Genomic DNA, 22047 nt, shown 5'->3' on the forward strand with positions numbered 1-22047 from the left:
GATAATCAGTTACTAGTACTTTCAGAAGTTGCAATAATTCCATAGGACACTATGTTGTTGCTAACGAAAGAAAAATGAATAAATGCAGTTTCTTTGAAAAATGAATAAATGCAGTTTCTCCATCACATGGAAAATGACTTTGTGTTCATATTCTAGAAACTAAGATTAGAGCCATACATTCTGCTGTAGTTTGCATGAATAGGAAGACCAGTGTTCTAATAACTGCCCGTAGAACTCCTCTCCACTCCAAGTCTGAGCCCCAAAAGGCACTAAAGAAATGCTCTCATTTTTGGGGGAGGAAGGATACCTAGTAGTTTTTATTTTTAAATAAAAATTGTATATATAGTCACTTATCTAATATGTAGTGTGAGCACCTGAAATCTACTCTCTTAGAAATTTCCAGTATTCAATACAGTATTATTAACTCTAGTCATCATCTGGTATAGTAGATAGCTAGACTTATTTATCCTATATAACTACAACTTGTACCCTTTGACCAAGATCTCTTAGAAGATGGTGAATGGTATAGGTCCAAAGTCTTACGTCCATACAGTGTCAATGTTATGTTAAAGTTTGTACTTAATATAAAAAAGTACATAATGTATAGGAAAATTCCAAGTAAATACAACATAATATTTTCTTAGGACTATTTTAAAAATAGATTTTGAAATTAAAATTTTTTAATATTGATGGTAAAGAATAATACTACCTTTATTTCCTACAAGTGGTTTTGAAAAACTACTATACCAAATTGTATATAGTATACAAAAATAAAACAAGGCCTTTTACTTCATAAGGTGAATGTTATTTTTTGTTGTTGTTTCTGACATTCATACATATGTTTTTAACATTATGGATGTTTTGCTCTTGGTTACATTGAAAAGAGGGTGAGATCACCCAATGTTTTATGCTTCATTCTAGAAATGTATTTTTTCTTTTAAATTTCCTTTTGAAAATTAGAAAGTAGGTTACTAAAAGAAATATTTATTTCAAGTGCCTTTCACATTACTGGGTATAAATTAGGTAATCAATGAGTGGTTGATATTATCATTATGTTTTGTTATTTTCTTGACACAGTAATTCCGAATTGCTTCTTCTTGCCTTTCATTCCTATGTCCTAGTTTTGTCATTTTGCATTATAGCCACATCTCTGCTCTGCTTTGTGTCTCAGTTCTAATAACATCTCCTCTCATATATTTTTGTCCATCCTGTTAAAGCAATGTTAATCTTCAAATCTCTTGCCCAAGCAAGAGAACATTTGCTTAGGTACCATTTTCCAATCCTTAACCTCATAACAGTTTAGGTAAACACTTCTACAGGTCTATAATCTCTTACCTACAATTTTTGAAATCCAAGAAGCTATGAAAATATGAAGATTTTGTAATTCATATTGATGGCAAAACTTGACTTGAACTGATGTGAAGTTGATGATAATCTTTATTTATCCCATCTAGTGGGGACAAGCACATGTTTTGCTACAGAAATGTTAATGTATCTGATTATAGAGTATGACCCCAGACCCCATTGGAGGCATTATATAATTCATGTTATATGCAGAGTATTATCGTTCTAAAATTTGAAAAGCATTTGAATTCTGAAATGCATCTGACAGTGAGGGTTATGGATAAGAGATTGAGGACCTATCCTCTAGTATTATGTTTTCATTTTTAAACTTTTATTACTAAGAAGCTGCAGGAATGGGAATATTAAAAGGATTTTAGGCACATAATCTCTCATGGATTACTTCCTAAAACAAGAGAACTACAGAGAAAGAGAGAGAAACAGAGAACACTGAGCAGTGGCTGAATCAGTGATAACCAGTGCCAGCCATTTCTCATAGTACATTCAAATGCTGTCCTTGGGCTTCATGAGGCACAAGTGAATGGAATTCAGGCAGCAAAAGTAGAAGGACATTCTTCTATGATGTGGGAATACACACACACACACACACACACACACTCATACTCACGCGTATTTGTATGTGTGTCCACTCATGTATTATATCCATAATTGTCTACAATGAAGGGAGTCTAACCCGCAGCCTGAAGGAGTCAGCTCTGCACATAGAGACATGATGAGGATGCCCATGGGTGTTCCATGTTTAACATTGCTCCAAAGTGCTGTGTTATGTAAATGCATTTGGTGGAGTATTGCTTCTTTCACACAGATGTTTTGGGTTGTAGGCACTAGTAAATGTGGCACCTAAGAGCTAGTATTACTAGAACCAAACAGTCATGTACAGAAGATCCTCTATTGGATCTTGATTTGCTCCTCTTTAGAGTTTTAATGAGAACCTAAAACCCATTTAAAGAAATCTGAATGGAACCTTGAATGTGTGCTTCATCAATGATGCCTACTAGGAATTCTTTCCAGTAATGATTTTTAATAAATATTTTATGACTTTTATGCTCTGTACTTCGCATACACAGGTCAAAGTTTGGCATCTTGTGATTTCATATCATTGCTGCTACTTTCTGGGGTATAGCTACTTTGTTCCTCTTTAAGATTATTTCAACTGGCTCTCGCATCTTACAGTATAGTAGTGGAAGAGGAAGGATGGTGAAAGGTAAAGATATAAATTTGGGGTGGGTGGAGTAGGGATATATGGATTTAACTATAGACTTTTTAAAAATAAGCAGGCAAATACTATAGTATTAAAAATAATCTCTAACTTGCATGTTTATTTTCTTCTTACACAGGATACATTTAAATTTTTATTGTTTAGGAATCTGTTTTAGAGTAAAATTGGTTGTATTTTGCCCTGTTGCTAGCATAACCCTGCACATTTTTACTACTATTTTAATTTTAATCTAAAGGCAGGCAGGTAGGGGTTAAAATATATTTAAACTTGCTTTTTAATGGATATCTGTGTCAAACATATGGTCATTTTTGGCATTATAATTGTTAATAGCCTCTAGTGATTTCATTTGTCTATAGAGAAGTCCCAGGAACCTCCAGCTATTTTGATTTTTGCAGCTTTTTATGATAAGTCCTTATAATATAGAGTACTGATTTCTTCTCTGTAGCCGGCTCATTGTTGAAAAGCCAGAGCTATTTTTAACATTTACACAATTTCAGTAGATGAGTCTTCATTCCACAAGGTTTGGTGCTAAATCTGTGGAGCCTTTCGTAATCATATCCTTTCTGTGGTTTGCTTGAATTTGATCACAGTGGCTGATTTCATGCATTGATAATGAAGGCTTAGGTTGCCTGTTTCTCGGCTTAAATCCACCTCAGACTTGGAGGTTGACAGTGCTGCTGGCTTCAGCACGCGCAGAGATATGGAATTGAAATTGCTCTGCTTTCTTTACAAATGACTCTGAGAGTGCTTGTCCTTCCCTAAAATGTTGCCAGCGTGTGAAGGATTTTCAATGAGCAGCGCAATAAGCCAGCATCTGGGAAGGTTCGGAGCTGCACTGATATAGTGTGGTACTGTCACACAGATCTTCAGGGCTGGAGCCAAGCCCTGGGAGCACTGTGCCTCACGCCGGTCTCCTACTGGAAGTTTTGTTTATCCAACTTGGTTGCTCTTGCAGCCGGTGAAAGCCCTGCCAGGATGTGGAGTGGACTTCCTAGCAGAGGTGAGCATTTTTATTCTACAAGTCGGACGCAGGGATCTGGGGTGTCAGTAACAGATTCTTTCATACGCTGTGTTGAATCCTGTGGAGTTATCAATTGTGTTCATCACGTCTCGCTGACAGATCCGAAGGGGCAGCACTGAAGAGCAAAATATATGATTCTTTAATGTTATTGGGAAGTTACTCCTTGCATGGGTGTGACAGCATTCCTTTCTCTCTGTGCTAGCTGTTTGCCAAGGACATCTTACCAGTAGGTGACTTCCTTTGTATTTAAACATTTGGAACAAGTCAGTGATATTGTGTGATTTGCTATCCTTGCATTAAGCAGGTAGTCAGCAGTGGTATTATGTGCTTCAGGTATTAAAAAAAAAAAAAAAAGAAGAAGCCTAGGAACTAAATGTACTTTGTAGTGTAGAATCTTTGACGTGAAATATATACAGGAGGAAACAAGTGATGTGAGGCGATAACTGACAAAGTAAGTGAAATAGATTACATACTGGAGTTGGCACCTTGTTAAGCTTGACATTATTAATAATTAAAAGTTATGACCTGTCGTGCACTGGACAGCCTACAGTAATTGGTTTCTAGAGATGGTATACTGAATGAGAGGAGGAGAAAATTAGCAGCATTACCTCCCAAAGCATGTTTTAATTAGATGTGACATCTTAAATGTAGCAGATTTTATCATTTAAGTGTAACTAAAGTGCCGACACTCACCTGGGAAGTTAAGCTACTAAATCATCCTGCCCAGAGAGGTCTGATGTGGCTCTGTAAGTATCGAGTATTTGAAAGCCAACTATGTAAGAGCAAAGTCAAAGTTAGCCTCTGAGTAGTTGGAGTCCTATTGCTTAGGCTCGTCTACACTGTAATTCCTGCACCGTGAGAAGCTGTTTCTAGAGAAGAAAGGACTATGAGAGTTAGGATGCATCCGAATGGCAGTATTCTTATTATGTGTCTGTTGAGAACATTAGGACTGCAAGGAAATCTATTTTTATTTGGTTGGAAGCTAGCGTGGCACATGGGGTGCGTATATATGTGTGTGTATGTTTATGTGTTTTTCCTGCTAAATTTATTTGAGGCAGCTGCTTTATAGCTTTCAGCTCTCAAGTTATTGATAAGTGTGCATTTGTTTGACAGAAGATTCGAGAACCCCATTTACTGCCAGTACATGTAAAGCTTGGCTAAGCAGACGCATCAGGAGCAAACCGTTTGTGTTCGCCAATCTGTCTCAGCAAGTCCCAGGGCCACTATCTTGCTAGAAGCCACTGTGTGCTTTTGAAAGCATGAAATTAGTTTTATACTGAGCACATGGTTTCTCATTTAGCAGCTCTTTTTATGGTAATGGTCAATTTATGGTTCACCGCCAGGATTTTGGTATTCTGTCAAAGCTGATAGCCTCTGCTAAGGTGTCTCTATGAGATAATTATTTTTAAAACACTGAGATGGGGGGGGGGGCACCTAATTAGAACCTCAAGGAGAGACCTTTACCTTCAAACTAGTCTACTTCCTGAATGCATTGTCATTTCTCCAAATTTCCTTTATGTTGTTTAATCCAGGACCTACAGATTTAAAGTTGCTAACATTTCCCTCTTTGGAGCTTACTGGACATGTGAAATTAAAATAGCTATATTCTGAAATGTAAAATGTTTGTTCAACCTTTTTCAATGTGTTTGTAGAAAACCACTCTATTAGTGTTGACCATATTATGCAATCCATCTTTAGGCTTACCTGCTTGTTTCTTAACACTGTTGGAGAGAATGCCAAGCTTTTTATATATATTATAATTGATAAAAACTACCCACACTTTATATGTGCTATGAGGAGGGTTAGTTACAAATAAAATTAAACAGTGTCAAGATACATTAAAAATGTTGAAAAATGTCGTCTTTTCTAAAACTGCTTCATTTTGAAAAGTAAAACCCCTCAAATGCTAACATTATATAAATATTAAAAATAGTGAGTGTTTTCACAGAGTGTTAATAGATGAAATGTACTTGTGCATGTTATAAGAATGATTTTCTTAGTCTTGTTCTTTCCATCAGAAAATAAACTTCGTTGAAAGTTTTATTGGTCATAATGCATTTTGAAATAGAGGTAGTGAAAATTAATTGCCAATGACATTTAATGAATTATTTATTCTTGTGTTTATTCTTTGCATGCTGGCATTATATATATATATATATATATATATATATATATATATATATATATATATATATGTATTAGAGGCCCAAGGCATGATATTTGTGCAAGGGGCTCAGCCCTGGCAATCATGGAAGCTTGCCTCGGCCCTTGCAGCCCCGGCTTCATCCAGAAGGTCGTCTGGAAGGTCTTTCGGCTGTCCAGTCTAATTAGCATATTATGCCTTATATATACACATACACACACACACACACACACACACACATATATAAATGGACTAGGGTACTTGGTGGAATAGTGTTTTTATACTTTTTTTTCACATGGCCTTGACAATAGAACTGTAAACACTTCTGAAATATTGAATTTTGTTATTTTTTTTTGTTAACTCTCAGATCTTTGCCTAGGTTAATGATTATACCTGATTAAGGACTCAAGATAAAATGTTATTTATTGAAATGCAGAGATATATAATATGTGACATTATAATGAAATACTTTCTGCTTTTAGATGAAGCATAATTTTAAACAACTTATTTTTCTTCTGTTCTTTTGGGAATTTCATGTCACAAGTCATCATTAGCTTGTCAAGGGGATTTTGTTTTAGCTTTTGACTTATAAATAAGTATCTCATATTTCTCACTTTCCCAAAGCCCATAAAATAAATTTGGTTTGTGGATTGAGATTTAGAAGGTTAAAAGGTCATCAAGATTTTCTCTTCAAATTTCCTGATGATGTAATATGTTTAGAAAACAAAACCTTTAAAGAAGTTTTAGAATATCTTAGAATTCTAAGATATTCTCTTAGAATAGTGAAACTTATCATAGTACATAGATCATAGAAAAATTACTAAAGGAAGTGAGGGATAATTTAGCATATTTGCCTGAATTCTTAGCACTAATTTCTCTTCCACAAAAAATAGGATTTAGAAAGTTATGGTGAGGATGTAAGATACTCATGAAGCTCAGTGATTTACCTGCATCTTTTCACTTGTAAATCAAGAGATAACAATCTGGCGTTTGCTTCAGCAAATTAAAAAATAACTAATTATGAAATATAGCAGATGTAGTAAACTTGCTTTAGTTGAGAAACATGATTAAAATTAAAGTACTCTTCAAGTTCATTGAGCTTTCCCAATATATATGTTCAGTAATTAGTTTGCACTATTTATATAGTTTGTATTTCATTTTATAATATTTTCTTTTTTTAATTGATTTCAGAGAGGAAAGGAGAGGGAGAGAGATATAAAAACATCAATGATGAGAAAGAATCACCGATTGGCTGCCTCCTGTATGCCCCACACTGGGATCAAGCCCTCAACCCAGGCATGACGGGGAATGGAATTGTGACCTTTGGTTCATAGGTCATGCATAACCACTGAGCAACCCTGGCCAGGCTATATATCATTTTGAGGTATGTTGCTGTAGTGACAAATAATTTTAGTATAAGTATATCCCATGCAATATTTGGTACATACTTTTACTAAAAATTGTTCATTGTTTAGCTGAAATTCAAATTTGACTGGGTGTACTATACTCAGTATGGGAACCCTACCTAATTTCTAACTAAGGTGAGTCTCTCATAATTAGCTAGATAACTGGGTCTACCTAAGCCAAAATGGAGGCTTCGAATTCCTGTCCAAGCAGTCAGTTTCTACTGGTAGAGTTTATGCTTGGAAACTCCTATGATAAGAACATTTCCATTTGAGAAACTTAAAATGGTATAGAAAATAGGATGGGTGAAGCAGAAATTACTAGTAAGGATAGGAAAGCCTCCTGTAAATATTTAGATAAACCAATAAAGGCATCACATTAAGTCATGTCAGTAACATTTTAAATACTAGTAAATAACATTGAGAATTTTGCAATCAATTTCCAGCTGTTATCCCTGGCCAACTAGAACATTTTCAGGATTGTCCTCCCTCAACAGGTGTGAGATGCATATAAATTGATTTTATTTTGTTCTAGTTAAGATGCCATAGGAGAGGTCCCTTCCTCAATGCCCCTTCATCCCTCCATCTGGACTTTATTCAGATGTCCATAGTCCTTTTGATTTTAGGACTCTTTCGACTGCCACTTCCTATGTTTCTCAGAGAGGCAGAGTAACTTACAAACTGGACTTAGAGGAAAATCTATGAGACACTTTTAATTATTCATACACCATAGCTGAGTAAAATAGGATAAATTTAATATTTATTGTGTACCTACTATGTGCCTCATAGGATATAAAAATATTTATAGCCAGTTTTTTAATTTAATTTTTAACAATGTATTAATATAGCAATACATTGTGTAATACCCATTGTGCAGATGCTAAACTATTTATCAAAAAACACTGTTCGCAGCCCCGAGTTACTCCAATTTTAATGTCACCAGATTAGAGTACAACATTCTGTCCTGATTCTGAATGTCACTCTAACACATCTGGCAACCTCCCCACAGGAGAATAAGGAATAAAGGGTCATTCATCTTCTGCATCTCACCCAAGGCTGTATTATAAAACCCTCTTTGCTCACTCAGCTTTCTGCGCTATTTTTCTTTTCTCTTCTCACTTCCTAATATCTCCTTCTTCTCCACTATTTTCGTAAACATTCCCACCAGGAATGACTAGACATCACTGTAAAGTTTGTTTCTCAAAAGGAGAAAAAAAATAGATAGAAGTCAACTTATATATACTGTAACAGAATTTAGGTTAGGCTATCTTGCAGTTGATTAGTGAATAATGTAGAGGAGATGTTTGCAGTAAATTCTTTAAACTAACTTTTTTGTACCCAGTCTAAAATGCCACCTTAGTTCTCTCTCCATCAGTTACATGACATGTCAAATCAGGAAAACTATTTTGAGTCCAAATTGATCAGCTGAATGTGAGAGCAGTTAACCCAAGCTTTGGAAATGAATTAACTCTACCAGCCCAATACAGAAGTGTTCAGTAACCCATATCTTCTTTTCAATTAAATGCCACCCCCAATGATCTAGGACACTTCTCAATGTCTTTTGTCCTATAGGACAAATTCTAATTTACTTCCATTTTTTATGTTTATTAACAGTATACCGCTATTTCAATATGACGATTTTGGATCTCAGAAGATATTGTTTACCCCCCCACACACACACACCCATCAATCTGTTTTCTTACTTTTGTGTAGTCATAAATGTTATCCATTACTTCTTAATTGTTTAAAATGATATTTGTTACCTTTTCTAGTATCAACACTGTGTTCTTTGGGAAAAGATGCCGATTCCTCTTTACCTTAATTATCATTCTATTCTAGTCTCCATGTCCCCCTCCTTACATCAGTCCTATTTGGCTGTGCAGTCCGTTTGTTATGATAAAATACCAATGTGAATCCATAATCTAAATTTCAATCACAAATTATCTTCAAAACCTATTTTTTTCTTTTCAATTGTCCTCAAATTTTTAAAAAGGCACTAGTAAGTTAAAGTGGCTAGTAGTTTGAGAGATCCTATCTTTTAATTTTCTATAAGGTGAAATTGCTCCATAGCTATATTTTCTTGGCAAATGGCAATTGAATAATAAATAGCAGCCTCCCCCAGGGAATTCTGTTCTTTCAGAGTGAGGAGATTTCTATCTTCTGGTTCCGTCAGGGAGTCTGCAACACCCCTGGGACATTTCGCTGAACATCTTTTTGCTGACATTTCAGAATGGTATGTGAGTTTCAGTGGGAGATCTACAGAACTTTTCCTTTTTCTCTCTGATTCACTCTTTGGTAGTGTTGGTTTTTTAGAAGATGATGGAGGGAATGACTTTACTTCTCAAAACCTTCTGTTTCTTCCAGCAAGTTAAAGTGGTATTTTTTTACTCAAGTTTCATTTGAGGGTTACTAGAAAGGGGAACCAGAATTTTAAAAGAAAAAAAAAAGTCAAAATATCCAGGAGTAAGATTCAGAAATGAATCCACAGGGACATTCTTTTCTGGCAGTTTTCTGCATTTTCTGTATTTTTATTGGTGCACAATGGATAATACTAGATTTATGATAAGTTAGTTAACTCTTGCTTAACTGCAACTTTTGGATTTTGTGTGATATAAGTACACAACCACTGCTATGCACATTAGGGGAGCAAACAGTGGATGTCACTTTATGTACACAATAGTTAGAAATCCTATAATGGGTTGTGAATAATGCTTTAATTGATGTAAGGAGAAAATGGAGATGGCTTGGGAATGATCTCTAACACTTATTTCTTGCTTCAGCTACAACTGATTTAACCAATATCAGATCCCTATCAGTAAATTTTGTCATTGTTCTTCTTTAATCGACACCTAGGCCATATTCCACACCAAATAAATCAGAATCTCTGGCAGTGCAGCTCAGGAATCAATATTTGTAAAACTCTCAAGGTGATTCCAATGTACAGCTCCAGTTAGAACCACTGTTTTAAAAAGATGGACCAACCCCAACATGGCCAATTTCAACGATATTAAATGGAAGGGGGGGGTGAGAAAAGATGCAGGGGTATGGATGAACTATAAACACATATGAGTCAAAAGCATGATATGACTCCCCCCCCCCCCCCCCACATCTTAATGGTGTCTTAGGTGGCAGTAGAAGAAATAGAGTATCTGTAACAATGAAGTTTGCTCAACTGACCAGAGCATGCCTGGACTTTGGGAGAAGTGCAGAGAACTTTAGGTACTTGCATTTGAGAGTGACCACCATGGCCCACGTGCACTGAGCACCATGTCAAGGAGAGATCATTAGAGTATTTGTTATATTATAACATTCGAATTATAGATTTTCAATAAAGCTTCCAGTTAAAATTGAGAGCAATGGATGGGCTTTTCAAGAGCAAAGATTTTCACTTGCTATAAAGAACTGCCCAGTAAAGCTCTTTGAATATGAAGAGATTCCTTTTTTGGGCGTAGTGCATGACCCTTATTGGTGGTTGTGAAGCAGAAGGTGACTTAGGTGTGTGAAAAGGAGGATAAGGCTTGGATTGATGGTTAAAGTAGATGATGTTTCAACTTCAGACTCTCTAATTATAAGAGCTTTCTAAATTAATATTTAGTATAGCAAGACCATTTGTTCATCACATTAGTTCTGCACTGTGGGAGGGCTTTCTGTGAGGTTTAAAGCATAGCTCCACCACAACATAGCTGCAAGTCTCAGTTTCCTCACCTATAAAACAATAATGGTAATAGATGTCACTGCATAGATTTATTGTAAAGATTAAGTTAGAGTAATGTATATAAAGTTCTTAGTGTGGCAAATTGAGGGAAAATCGAAGGGATATAATGTAATCAGGAGTTACAGTAAAAGCTGTGGGGTTGCCAATGATGACTTGATGCTTTTACATGTGCTAAGTACCCAATAAATGTAGCCTATTATTATGTAGAAGTTATTCTTTCCTATATTATAGCTGCCTTGTAGTAAAAATTAGGGTCTGAGAGGTAAAACCTAAAGCAGGTAAATATTGGTGGGAGATATGTGCCTGGAGCATAGGAATTCCAAATGGAGGGGCACAGCATGGAGGCTTTGGGTAGAAGAAGGCCACATAAAGAATCACCCTGCATGGGAAAGCAAGGGAGATTCTGAAAGGGGATTAGGGAACCCAATTTCTTATAATTCTTCATCCTTTTCCATCTATTATTTTACTTGATCCATATCATAACTCTGGGAAGTAAAGTAGTATTTGCTCATTACACTAAAAATAAATCAAAATCAAGGAAAAGGTGACTCGCCAAAGAGAGCAGAACCTAGATCTCTTGAACCCTCCAACCACACCCCTTACATCACATCATCTTCTTCTGCCTAGGTCTGTGGGCAGCCCAGCTGCATTTGAATAAGGGGTTACCTGTAGACTACAAACAATGGGATGAAGTTTGGAAATTAAGGAAAAATGTGAAAAGTTAGCATATTTAGTGAGTTGAATTTAGTCAATGGATAAAATTGTAAGTATTTCTTGTTGATTGGAAGACAGCTTTTAAGTAAGTTTGGAATAATAATTAAAAGCTCAAGTAGTAGTCTCCCAGTGAATGATGTTGACATTAGTATCACATTTTATAGTATCTGAATACTTTCTGTGTAATATAATTGACTACATTTAACACACCTCAAACTTGAAGGCAAGTATGGCATAACAAGTTAAACAATAAGAATCACCAGATATTAAACATTTTAAAGTTCAATGAATTAGGGAGGAGGAAGGGCAGAAGGGGAAAGTTTGTGCTTTGATTCTATTAATCAAAAGGAGAGCTAAAATATCTGCAAAATTGGTGGATAAATGCTATGATTTCTTTTTTAGATAAAGTTGTAAGTCCCCAAAACAAGTAGCAAACAAGATAGTTTTATAAATTATTCTGCATGTACTAGTATAAATTATTGCAATAAGTATAGATTAAAAGTATGGATGAGCCAATTAAAATAATTTCACCTTTTTAAAACTTTTAATTGTTAGCTGTAATTGCCATAATCATATTTCTTGCTGACCAAAGTATTATATTTATATCCCTTATCACTGTATTCCATGCAGTTTATAAATGTAAAAATAAATTAGATAAGTAAGATATATTTAAAGAACAAGCTCTTCACCCAGAGTTAATAATTTCTACATCCAAACAGTATACATGTGCATATATATTATTTTCTAATTGTGTTTCTTTCCCACTAGGCTGTCTTTTAGATAGGAACTGTGTCCCAATTCTTTTAATACATAATTCTCAATACACCGCTTGGCACATAGTAAATGATATATTTAAAACATTGACTAATGGATGGGACACTTGAATATAGTATCAGACACTTGAATTTAGGATCTGTGAACATGTGAAGAACTCAATAAATTATTTGATATTATTGTCTATAAAAATATTCATTCTTTAATTAAAACTACAGTGAGACACTTTTTTTCTTACCTATCAGATGGACAAGATCAAGACTTATAATACAACTAGAGGCCTGTTGCATGATATTCGTACAAGAATAGGCCTTCCTTCCCCTGGCTTCACTCCCACCACCCAGGAGCCAGCAAGTCTCCGCTCCCCGGCCGCCTGGGAGCCGGCACGTCTGCGCTCCTGGGCCGCCTGGAGCCAGCAAGTCCTCACTTCTGTCAGGAGCACCACTACAGTAGCTCCCTCCGCCACCCCACTTCCCCTCATAGCAGGCTTCACACCACTCCGCACCTGCATATGCAAATTAACCTCCATCTTTGTTGGGTTAATTTGCATACTCACTCTGATTTGCTGTGGGCGTAGCAGAGTGATGGTTAATTTGCATGTTTCTCTTTCATTAGGTAAGACTAGAGGCCCGATGCACAAAATTTGTGCAAGGGGCTTGGCCCTCACAGCTGCAGCGGCTGGCCTTGGCCCTTGCAGCCCCAGCTTCATCCAGAAGGTTGTCTGGAAGGTTGTCCAGTCTAATTAACATATTACACTTTTATTATTATAGATGAGTTAGCATGTATGGGCATGGGGCACTCTCATACATTGCTGGAGAGTATAAATTGGTTCATGTATTTGTAGGGCAATATGGCAATAATTCTCAAAACTTAAAACATGCATATCTTTTGACCCAGCCAATTTTAGTACCCCAGATTTAGTCAACATATATGCTTGCATATGTATACAAAGATGCATAGAACAATTCATTTTCTTTCATGTGCCTATCTACAAATACATACAGGATTTTACTGTAACATTATTTGTAGTAGGAAAATATAAACAAAAATACCCAGCAATAGAAGGTAATAATTATGGCCTGTTTGGGCTGCTATGACACAATACCACTGAGTAGTTTATAAACAACAGAATTTTATTTCTCACAGTTTTGGAAGTAAAAGATCAGCGTGCCAGTATTGTGAGCAGGGGCCCTCTTCCAAGTCATAGACTCCTCATTGTATCCTCATGTGGTGAAGGAGCAAGTGATCTCTGTGGGGACTTTTTTATAAGAACATAAATCCCTTTCCTGAGGATTCTATCATCATGACCTAAGCACTTCCCAAGGGTTCTAGCTCTGAATACCATCACATCGGGCATTAGGATTTCAACATATGAATTGGGGGGCTCACAAACATTCCAACCATAGGAGACAATGTACAGTAATCCTATATAATAAACGCCTAATATGCAAATTGTCCCCTCGACTGGGAGTTCAACCAGGGGGTGGGGCCAGCCGGCCAACTGCCGGCAGCCCCTCCACACGGCCGGCCCCACCCCAGCCGGTGGTGGCAGCAGGCAGCCAGGGAAAGGGAGGCCCTGGCCGGCAGCCGACAGCCACTAGGGACCCTACTCATGCAAGAATTTTGTGCACTGGGCCTCTACTTTAAAATAATAAAGAACATCTATAAGAACAGATATGGAACAATGTATAAAGATATAAGTAAAACAAACAATATGCAGAACAAAATATATATTGTTTATGTAAAATATATATGTGTTTTTGTGTGTTAATATGTGTGTATACGTGTATATACATAGAGAGAGGAAAAGGGAGTGGGAGGAGGATAAAGAGAGAGAAAAGGGATAAGTGAATTTCATGGGGAGGTTAGGGACTGAGTTCAAAGTTATATTTCTCTTTTGTACTGTTTGAAGTAGTAGACTTATTTTCAGTGATCTCTGAACTTTTTATTAGCATCATGCCCCCCAAGGGGTGCCCCGCTTCTGCTTTCATGCCTCAGAGCTGTGGTGTTAACCTCAGATACCACATTGCTGTCCACATCTTGCAGATCATGGTCTTGATTGCACAGAGTTGCTGTTGTCCAGGGTGTCTTCCAGCAGGTGGTGGTAGGTGCCAATGTCATCCTCCAGCTTGACCTTGATGTACAGCATGGCCTCGTACTTCTTGGCCTGATGCTGCCCCTCTGCCAAGGTCTGGGCCAGTTCTGATTCCAGGTGCAGCAGGATCCTGTTGACCTGTTCCACCTGCATGGCATAGCGCATCTCCACCTCCCTCAGGCTGTTCTCCAAACTGGACTCTGTGAGAAATCTGAAGGCCAGTGTGTAGAACAGCCTGAAGTAGACTTTTATTTAACTGTTATACCCCTTTGTAGTTTTGAATATTTTATCACCTACATAGTTTACTTTTGAGAATAATAGATATATGCATATAAAAATAAAATGAAATATTAAAAAAAATGGTGGGAAAATGGGAGGAATGTAATGTGATAAAAAGTTACCACAGTAAAAGCTTGTAGGGCTGTCAGATGATGACTACATGGTTTCCAGCTGCAGTTAACAGATGAGAAAAATGTAAAGCAGAAGCCATTTCACCAGGTAATGGATGGTTATCAAGCCCGTTGCCCTTTGTCCTCCCAAGTGTTTGCTCCCTATAAGTTCAAGGTGAAAAGCCAGTGTTTGGTCAAGTCCTGAGAAGGTGTTGCATTGACCCTCTATAACTATCCCCAGGGTCCAGCCTTAGCCTTCCTGATGATGTGTGATTTTCCTTCCAGAACTTGCTGGAAATATGTTCCTCAAGTATACACGCTTGTACATGTGAGTGTCCCTCCTATAACATACTTGCAGTGGTCTTCGTCTTGAGTGTCCATGTGAAAACACTAGGGCCTAAGGGACTTCAGCTTTGTGAAAGGAATTTCCAAAGTATGTAGCTCAATGCAATCCACATGAACATATTAAGAGAAAAAAGAGGAAAGACCAAAAAACCATGATAAAATAATAGTAAGCATGCCCCAATTCCACAAACATGACAGCATTCCATGCAGCACTGAGCTCATTTCTGTTGTGCAGTGGGCTTGTCTTTAATCTCATACATTTAGTTCTCTGCTTGAGAAACTCATAGCACTTGGTGATCTTACCTTTGGGGTTGTAATACAAAGTCATGATGAGATGATGGGCATTTTATCATGAATTCCCTTGCTTCTGGGGGTTTAATGCTGAGTTTGAATGTTAATTTAACTCATTCTTTTTGTTTAATAAGCTCAAAGTCCCAGCTGAGCTGAAGTAGGAGTGATTTTATTTCAAAATTCAATGTCAGCTTGCAGAAATGTGGCATGAAGGACTTGATTAATGTTATGATCAGCTGACTGTTGATTAACTAGACCAGTCTTTTAAACTCATCTAAATTGGCTATTTTGCTGGTCTTTAAAATATGCCATTGTTTGCAATTAAGATGATATTATTCGATTTTCCCAGATTATAATATATACCCTTCCCTATTATGATCAGCTGAATAATTGCTGATCATATGCATTGCCTACCAGATTAAGTTTGTATTTCTGAATTCATACAGGAAAGCCATGATATTTGTTTCATTAGCACCACACTCTAATTGGCTAAGCTAACTGGACACTATTACTGTTGACCTAATGCAAATATTCTCTGAATTTCCATCTTTCTCTGCCTTATAAAAATGATAAATTGAGCAGGGAAAGATGTCTTACACACTTGCTATGTTAAATGACGTTTTGGGTGCTACAGAGCCTGGCACAATACTTTAAAAACATGGTAATTGTGAAAAAGAAATAAAAGCAGAGGTACACCTTTCTAAATTTGCAGTCTTGGCTACCCCTTTTGTGCAAAAGAGAAGTGATACCAGCCAGATCTGAACATTACAGGTTAAAAGTCAACGTATGCATATTTTGCTTGCATTTCAGCCTGCTTAATGCATATTTCTAAAAATTTAATCCATTGAAACTAGTGATTCCATGATAAAGTCCAAGTTACATTTCTACAGTGAAAAGAAAAAATGTCCCAGTAGACCTGGTTTATAACTCTTGCTGCCTTAGGACATTCTGGTCATCGTGGAAAACCAGTGCATGGCAGGGATTCTTTGAAACTTAATTACACTTTTGAGTCTACACTTCTTTATCTTGCTGCCATCCTGTCTCTTTCTTTCTGTAGCTTAAGAATTTTTCATTACTTCATACTAAATCTCCTGTCTATAAATTCCTCTCTTATTCATTCATTCATTTATTCGTTTGTATGTTTATTCAGCAGCATTTACTAAGCATAACGTTTGTCCTATATTCTTCTTTCATCAGTACAGAAGCTGCACCCAAGTTACACATAAACTGGGTTGCAATAATTGATTTGTAAGTTAGTGGTTTTGAAACATCTTCCATAGATTTAGTATTTTAAATTAGCTTTGTGCTTCCAAGCTAGCAAAGCACTGGTGGGGAAATGTCAGAAGAGTAATGTACAATTGTCATCGGAAGAAGCACAATTTATACTAGTAATAGAAAGTAGCGAAGGAAAGGACAGTGCGTAGGACCAAAAAGTCAAGGTGTAAAGTGAAATGTTCCTATCACGGTGAGGTCAGCATTTAACTCCTTTGCTAGCATCAAATGACATGGAAGAAAGTCTTCCTAGGAATTTGGAGAGTAAGGGAAGAGGCGATTTTAAGTTCTTTTTAGGTGTTGATTATATAATTTATCATCAAAATGGGAACATTATAAGAGAGTTATTAATGTTTAAGCTAGGATCCAGGCTTAACTCAGGTTGTCTCACTGGGATGTATGGTCACTCTAATAAGGACTGCAATTAGTTTTAGAATGTTCCTATTGGGTGTTAAATAGATTGAGCAAGAATCCAGATATGGTAAGATTTAACCATTTAGAATTCACAATTAAAGCAATCCTAGCCTTGGAACACTATGTATTCCCCTTTCTGCCTTCCTGATTGCTAATATCTGTGGGACCCTTGGAATAGTTAGGAAATTAGAGAAGATGAGTATTTCATATATAAGCCTTATTCAACTGGAAAAATAAGAATGACATTGGGTAAGAAGCTATACTAGTTAATATGATATCTCTAAATTAGAAAATGCAAGACTTACCATCTTGATTTTTAACTCAGATTTTCTCTGTAGTCTTGAAAATGCCAGAAGGTTGACAACTGTTTACAAAGTCAGTTTTCTAAAACCATTTTGTTTAAGATTCTGTTTTCATGGAATCTCTGACTAGATTGTGTCCACCCCCAGGTGTCTCAAACTGAGTTTAATCACCAGGAAAGTTCTGCTGATTGTCAATGATGTTTGCTTGATTAATTCAACTCTAGCTGTGTTGCCTTTCTACCTATGTCTTTCAGCATGTCCTAGAGAATTAAATGTTTCCTTTTGGGATTTTCAGGAAACTTGAACAAAAAATAATTTCCCTTTTATTAGACTACTAGAGGCATGGTGCATTAAATTCGTGCACGGGGGGGGGGTGGCTCTCAGCCCATCCTGCACCCTCTCAAATCTGGGACCCCTCGAGGGATGTCCAACTGCCTGTTTTGTTTCTGGCCCAACAGAAACAAACGGGAAGTCGGACATCCCTCTCACAATCCAGGACTGCTGGCTCCTAACCACTCGCCTGCCTGCCAGCTTGATCACCCCCTAACCCACTCCCCTGCCAGCCTGATCAATGCCTAACTGCTCCTTTGCCAGCCCGATTGCCCCTAACTGCCCTCCCCTGCTGTCCCGGTAACCCCTAACTGCGCTCCCTTGCCATCACCCCTAACTGCCTTCCCCCATAACCCCTCATCACCCTTAACTGCCTTCCCCTGCTGGCCTGGTCCCCCCCAACTGCCCTTCCCTGCAGGCCTGGTTGCCCTCAACTGCCCTCCCCTGGTCGCTCCCAACTGCCCTCCCTGCTGGCCTGATCACCCACAACTGCTCTCCCCTGCCGGCCATCTTGTGGCAGCCATATTGTGTCCACATGGGGGCAGCCATCTTTGACCACGTGGGGTGGCCATCTTGTGTGTTGGAGTGATGGTCAATTTGCATATTACTCTTTTATTAGATAGGATAGAAGAATATTGTCATTGATTTTCTTTAATCCAGTTTTGGCTCCAGTGTAAATATTTTATATGAGCTAAATTTTCTTTGAAGTCATGTTTTAACTGCTAGTCATTAGAATTTAACCTTTTGCACTCAGATGTCGAGTGTGACTCGACACGGTTAGCATTAGAATAAAGGAATCGAGAAAAAAGCAAGCGAGTGCAAAGGGTTAACATATTCTCTGTCCCATACACTAATTTAAAGTATAAACTACTTAAATCTTTTTAAAAGACATTACCTTGGTGGTTGGATTTAAGAAAAAAATTAAAAACTATATGTGATACCCTGATTTTAATAAATTTTAATGGATTTTTAACTTGATCTTTTATCAAGAATTCATAAATGGACTTTAAAATTATAAATACATAACATGAGTGTTTTTGAATAGTATTTTCACAATGCTTTCTGTCACTCATACAGTAAACTATCATTGATTTTTTTGTGTCTCCAAGTCTTCTCAAAAGTCTTCCCATCTTTAGAAATAAAAGACTTTAGTTGGCTAACCAGGTTTTTTGTTTTTATTCCTCACCTGAGGATATGTTTTCAATTTATTTTAGAGAGAGGGGAGAGAGAGAGGAAGGGAGAAGGAAAGAGAGAGGGAGAAACATCGATGTGAAAGAGAAACATAGATCAGTTGTCTCCTGTATGCACCCTGACTGGGGATTAAACCCACAACCTGGGTATGTGCCCCAACCATGAATCCAACCCAGGACCTTTCAGGGTACAAGATGATGCTCAACCAACTGAGTCACATTGGCCAGGGCGCTAACCAGTTTTACAGATTTCTGCTGACATCAATTCTTTGGGAAGGAATACAACATATTGAAAGCAGATAACAGTAAACTTAAAACAAAAACTATTTAATAATATTTACCCATATTTAATGCTGTTTTGATTACCTTTGAGAAAGATAACTTTTTAAAATCCAAATGTGGATCTTACACAGTGACTGCTCCCTTCCATGTAAAAGATACTATAGTGGCAGTAAGAGCACCAGATGAGAGTTGGGTTTTCTGGATTTTTATTTTGAGCCTGCTACTGCTTGACTTTGAGACCTTGAATAAGTCACATAACCCTCTGGACTTCAAATTACCTTCTTGCCAAAACGAGAGATTCAGACTACATTTTTAGTACTCTTTAAGAACCACTTAAGCTGAAAAATTCTAGGGATATTTTTCATTTGACTTCATTTCATAGCTACATTCTTACTCATATACATTTTTGAAGATTAACTGCATTCATAGTTTTATAAAAAAGAGAAGAAAATTTGTAATGCGTTTTGGGTTTCTCACAAGTAGCTGCTTTCAGAACATGAGATAAATATACTGCAAGAGTTTGATTGTGTGCATTTTATTCAGGCAAATTTCTCATTCATTTTTGTCTGAAAACAGAATCAAACCTGACAAGAGAGCAGTTCTCTCTGAGAATGGGGATGAACTGCCTGTGTTTTAAGATTCAGGGCACTGCCTGGATGGCATGGCTCAGTGGTTGAGCATCAGTGTATGAACTCAGAGGTCATGGTTCGATTCCCGGTCAGGGCACATGCTGGGGTTGCAGTGGCTGGGGGTGGGGAGGGAAGGAGGGAGGGCATATGTGCAGAAGGCAACCAAGCAATGATTCTCACCATTAATATTTCTCTTTCTCTCTCTCTCTCTCTCTCTCTCTCTCTCCTCTCTCTCTCTCTCTCTCTCCTCTCCTCTCCTCTGCTCTCCCTCTCTCTTTCTCTCTCACCCTTCTTCTCTGAAATCAATAACAATATATTTTTTTTAAATTCAGGGCATGTACTGTGATTGTTATGCTCTTAAGAAATATCTTGAAGTGCCTACATTGTTATCAATCTGCAAGCATTTTACTACTAAATATCCATTTTGTAGAATTCACAAAAATGCCCCCAGTGATGTGATTAGTCATCCAGTGAAAACCTGCTGCCTCCCAGCTAGTCTAGGCATCTGCTCACAAGTAAGATTTCCTCAATGTTCAAAATAAATCTTTTCAGTCACTTTATGGTAGCTTTGATGTGCACCATATGGCTTAAGTATATAGAATTTAGGTGTGACATGGTGTTTTTGCATGGTGGTTATTCAAAACAGTTTTTATTTGAACATGTTCATTAATTACATTTTTAATCATATAATTCCCAATTTATCCTTGTTTTGTATATAATTCTAAGTTTATAAAAATAAAAGTATATCCAAGCAGAAAGACTATATAATTATAGTCTACTTAAGTAGATTATAAATATTTTGGGTTGGTGAGAATTACTCTTCTTTCCCATGGTTAATCCTTAAAAGGTTAGAAGTAGTCATTTAAACTGTAGCAATTATGTACTTTTCAGATATTATTTTCCAATTATATAGGATCATTTCCGAGGTTTACATTATAACATAGTTTATGCTGTAGGATCCTAAGATTGCTTAGCTCTGTATACCAAACAATAAATCAGTTATATTTTACATTGTTTGAGTGTTCCTTTTTGAAAAGATAAAATTGATGGATATTTTTTGATGGATATTTTAAGTAGAATAATTCATATTAGAGTCTATTTTAATATATTTTAAATTAGTAAAATAGACTCCTCCTTCCCCCTTCTCCTCCTCCCCCCCTTCTCCTTCTCCCCCTCTTCCTCCTCCTTCTCTTCTTTCTCCTTCTTTTTTAATGCTTTTGATTAGAATGAGCTTCATCTTTTCTTAAAAATTCCATTGCTATTTTCTACACGTTTGAAAGTTCAATGTTATACATATGCTCTTTTAGTGATTACTTCATATATTTTAACATGATAGTTAAAGTCTGAAATTAATACCTTTCCCATTATCCTGAAATATACATTCTCTCTGAAGTTTATATTCCACTCTTGACCAGTATTTTTATTTCAGGCTATTTTCTTTCCACAAATTAGGAATTATTGTCATTGTTTTAAATTATCAATATATTTTTTAGATTCACCTTTTGAGGGACATTATCAAGTCTAAGCCTGTCTTGCATGAGATGATTGATGACTTTGGATTTACCTTCTGCCAACATTGTGTTTTGGAAACATACTTAGTTAAGATGAATGTGGCATGTCAGTTATGTTCAGTATTATTTTGAAGACAACACCTTATTGGGACTAAGAGGACTGTTAGTTGATGTACAAACTGAAGGGCCCATGTGATCACAAGTATATGAAAGTCTGTTGGCGAAAACATAGCATTCGCTTCCCTGGATGGTTCCCCATAACTGAGTGTATACTAGTACTAGTATGTTATAGGGACTTGGAAAATACACTCACAGGCAATTATAAGGTGTGGTTTCCTTCACGTACGAGGCTTCCTGGTGTCAGAGTAGCCTGCATTCACTTTAGGAGATCTCATTTCTTACAACTGAGTTGAGCGTAATCTTAATGGGATTAGGAAAGCAATACCTGGACTGCTGTAAGAAGTTCTATGGAAGATATATTTGATGCTATCATACAGGCATGCTGTGTTTACTCTGCTGTATCTAAGTAAACCTGGTGACAGTTAAAATCTTTTGTGTCCTATAAGTATGAAAGCCAGTCTGAATACAAACTACTGCTGGTCATAGAGAGTGGGTATTGCAGCCCACACATTTACCAGTAGCTTAG

At 36.9% G+C, this 22047-nt stretch overlaps 1 protein-coding gene across 3 annotated transcripts in view; it reads left to right on the top strand.

Moving 5' to 3' along the window:
• The window catches only part of ZNF385B (zinc finger protein 385B), a gene marked incomplete at both ends in the record, with an annotated part of 261326 nt that overhangs the window by 16330 nt on the left and 222949 nt on the right, over window positions 1-22047 (top strand). The window contains one exon of one of the 3 annotated variants that reach the window (XM_079782702.1): window positions 3444-3581. The exons of the other annotated variants lie outside the window; for them this stretch is intronic. Coding sequence (XP_079638828.1) covers window positions 3444-3581 — 138 coding nt within the window. The remainder of the gene's footprint in view (window positions 1-3443; window positions 3582-22047) is intronic. 3 annotated transcript variants of the gene reach the window in all.

This window comes from Cnephaeus nilssonii (genome assembly GCF_951640355.1).
Source record: "Cnephaeus nilssonii genome assembly, chromosome: 10".
In the NCBI taxonomy this organism is placed as follows: domain Eukaryota; kingdom Metazoa; phylum Chordata; class Mammalia; order Chiroptera; family Vespertilionidae; genus Cnephaeus; species Cnephaeus nilssonii.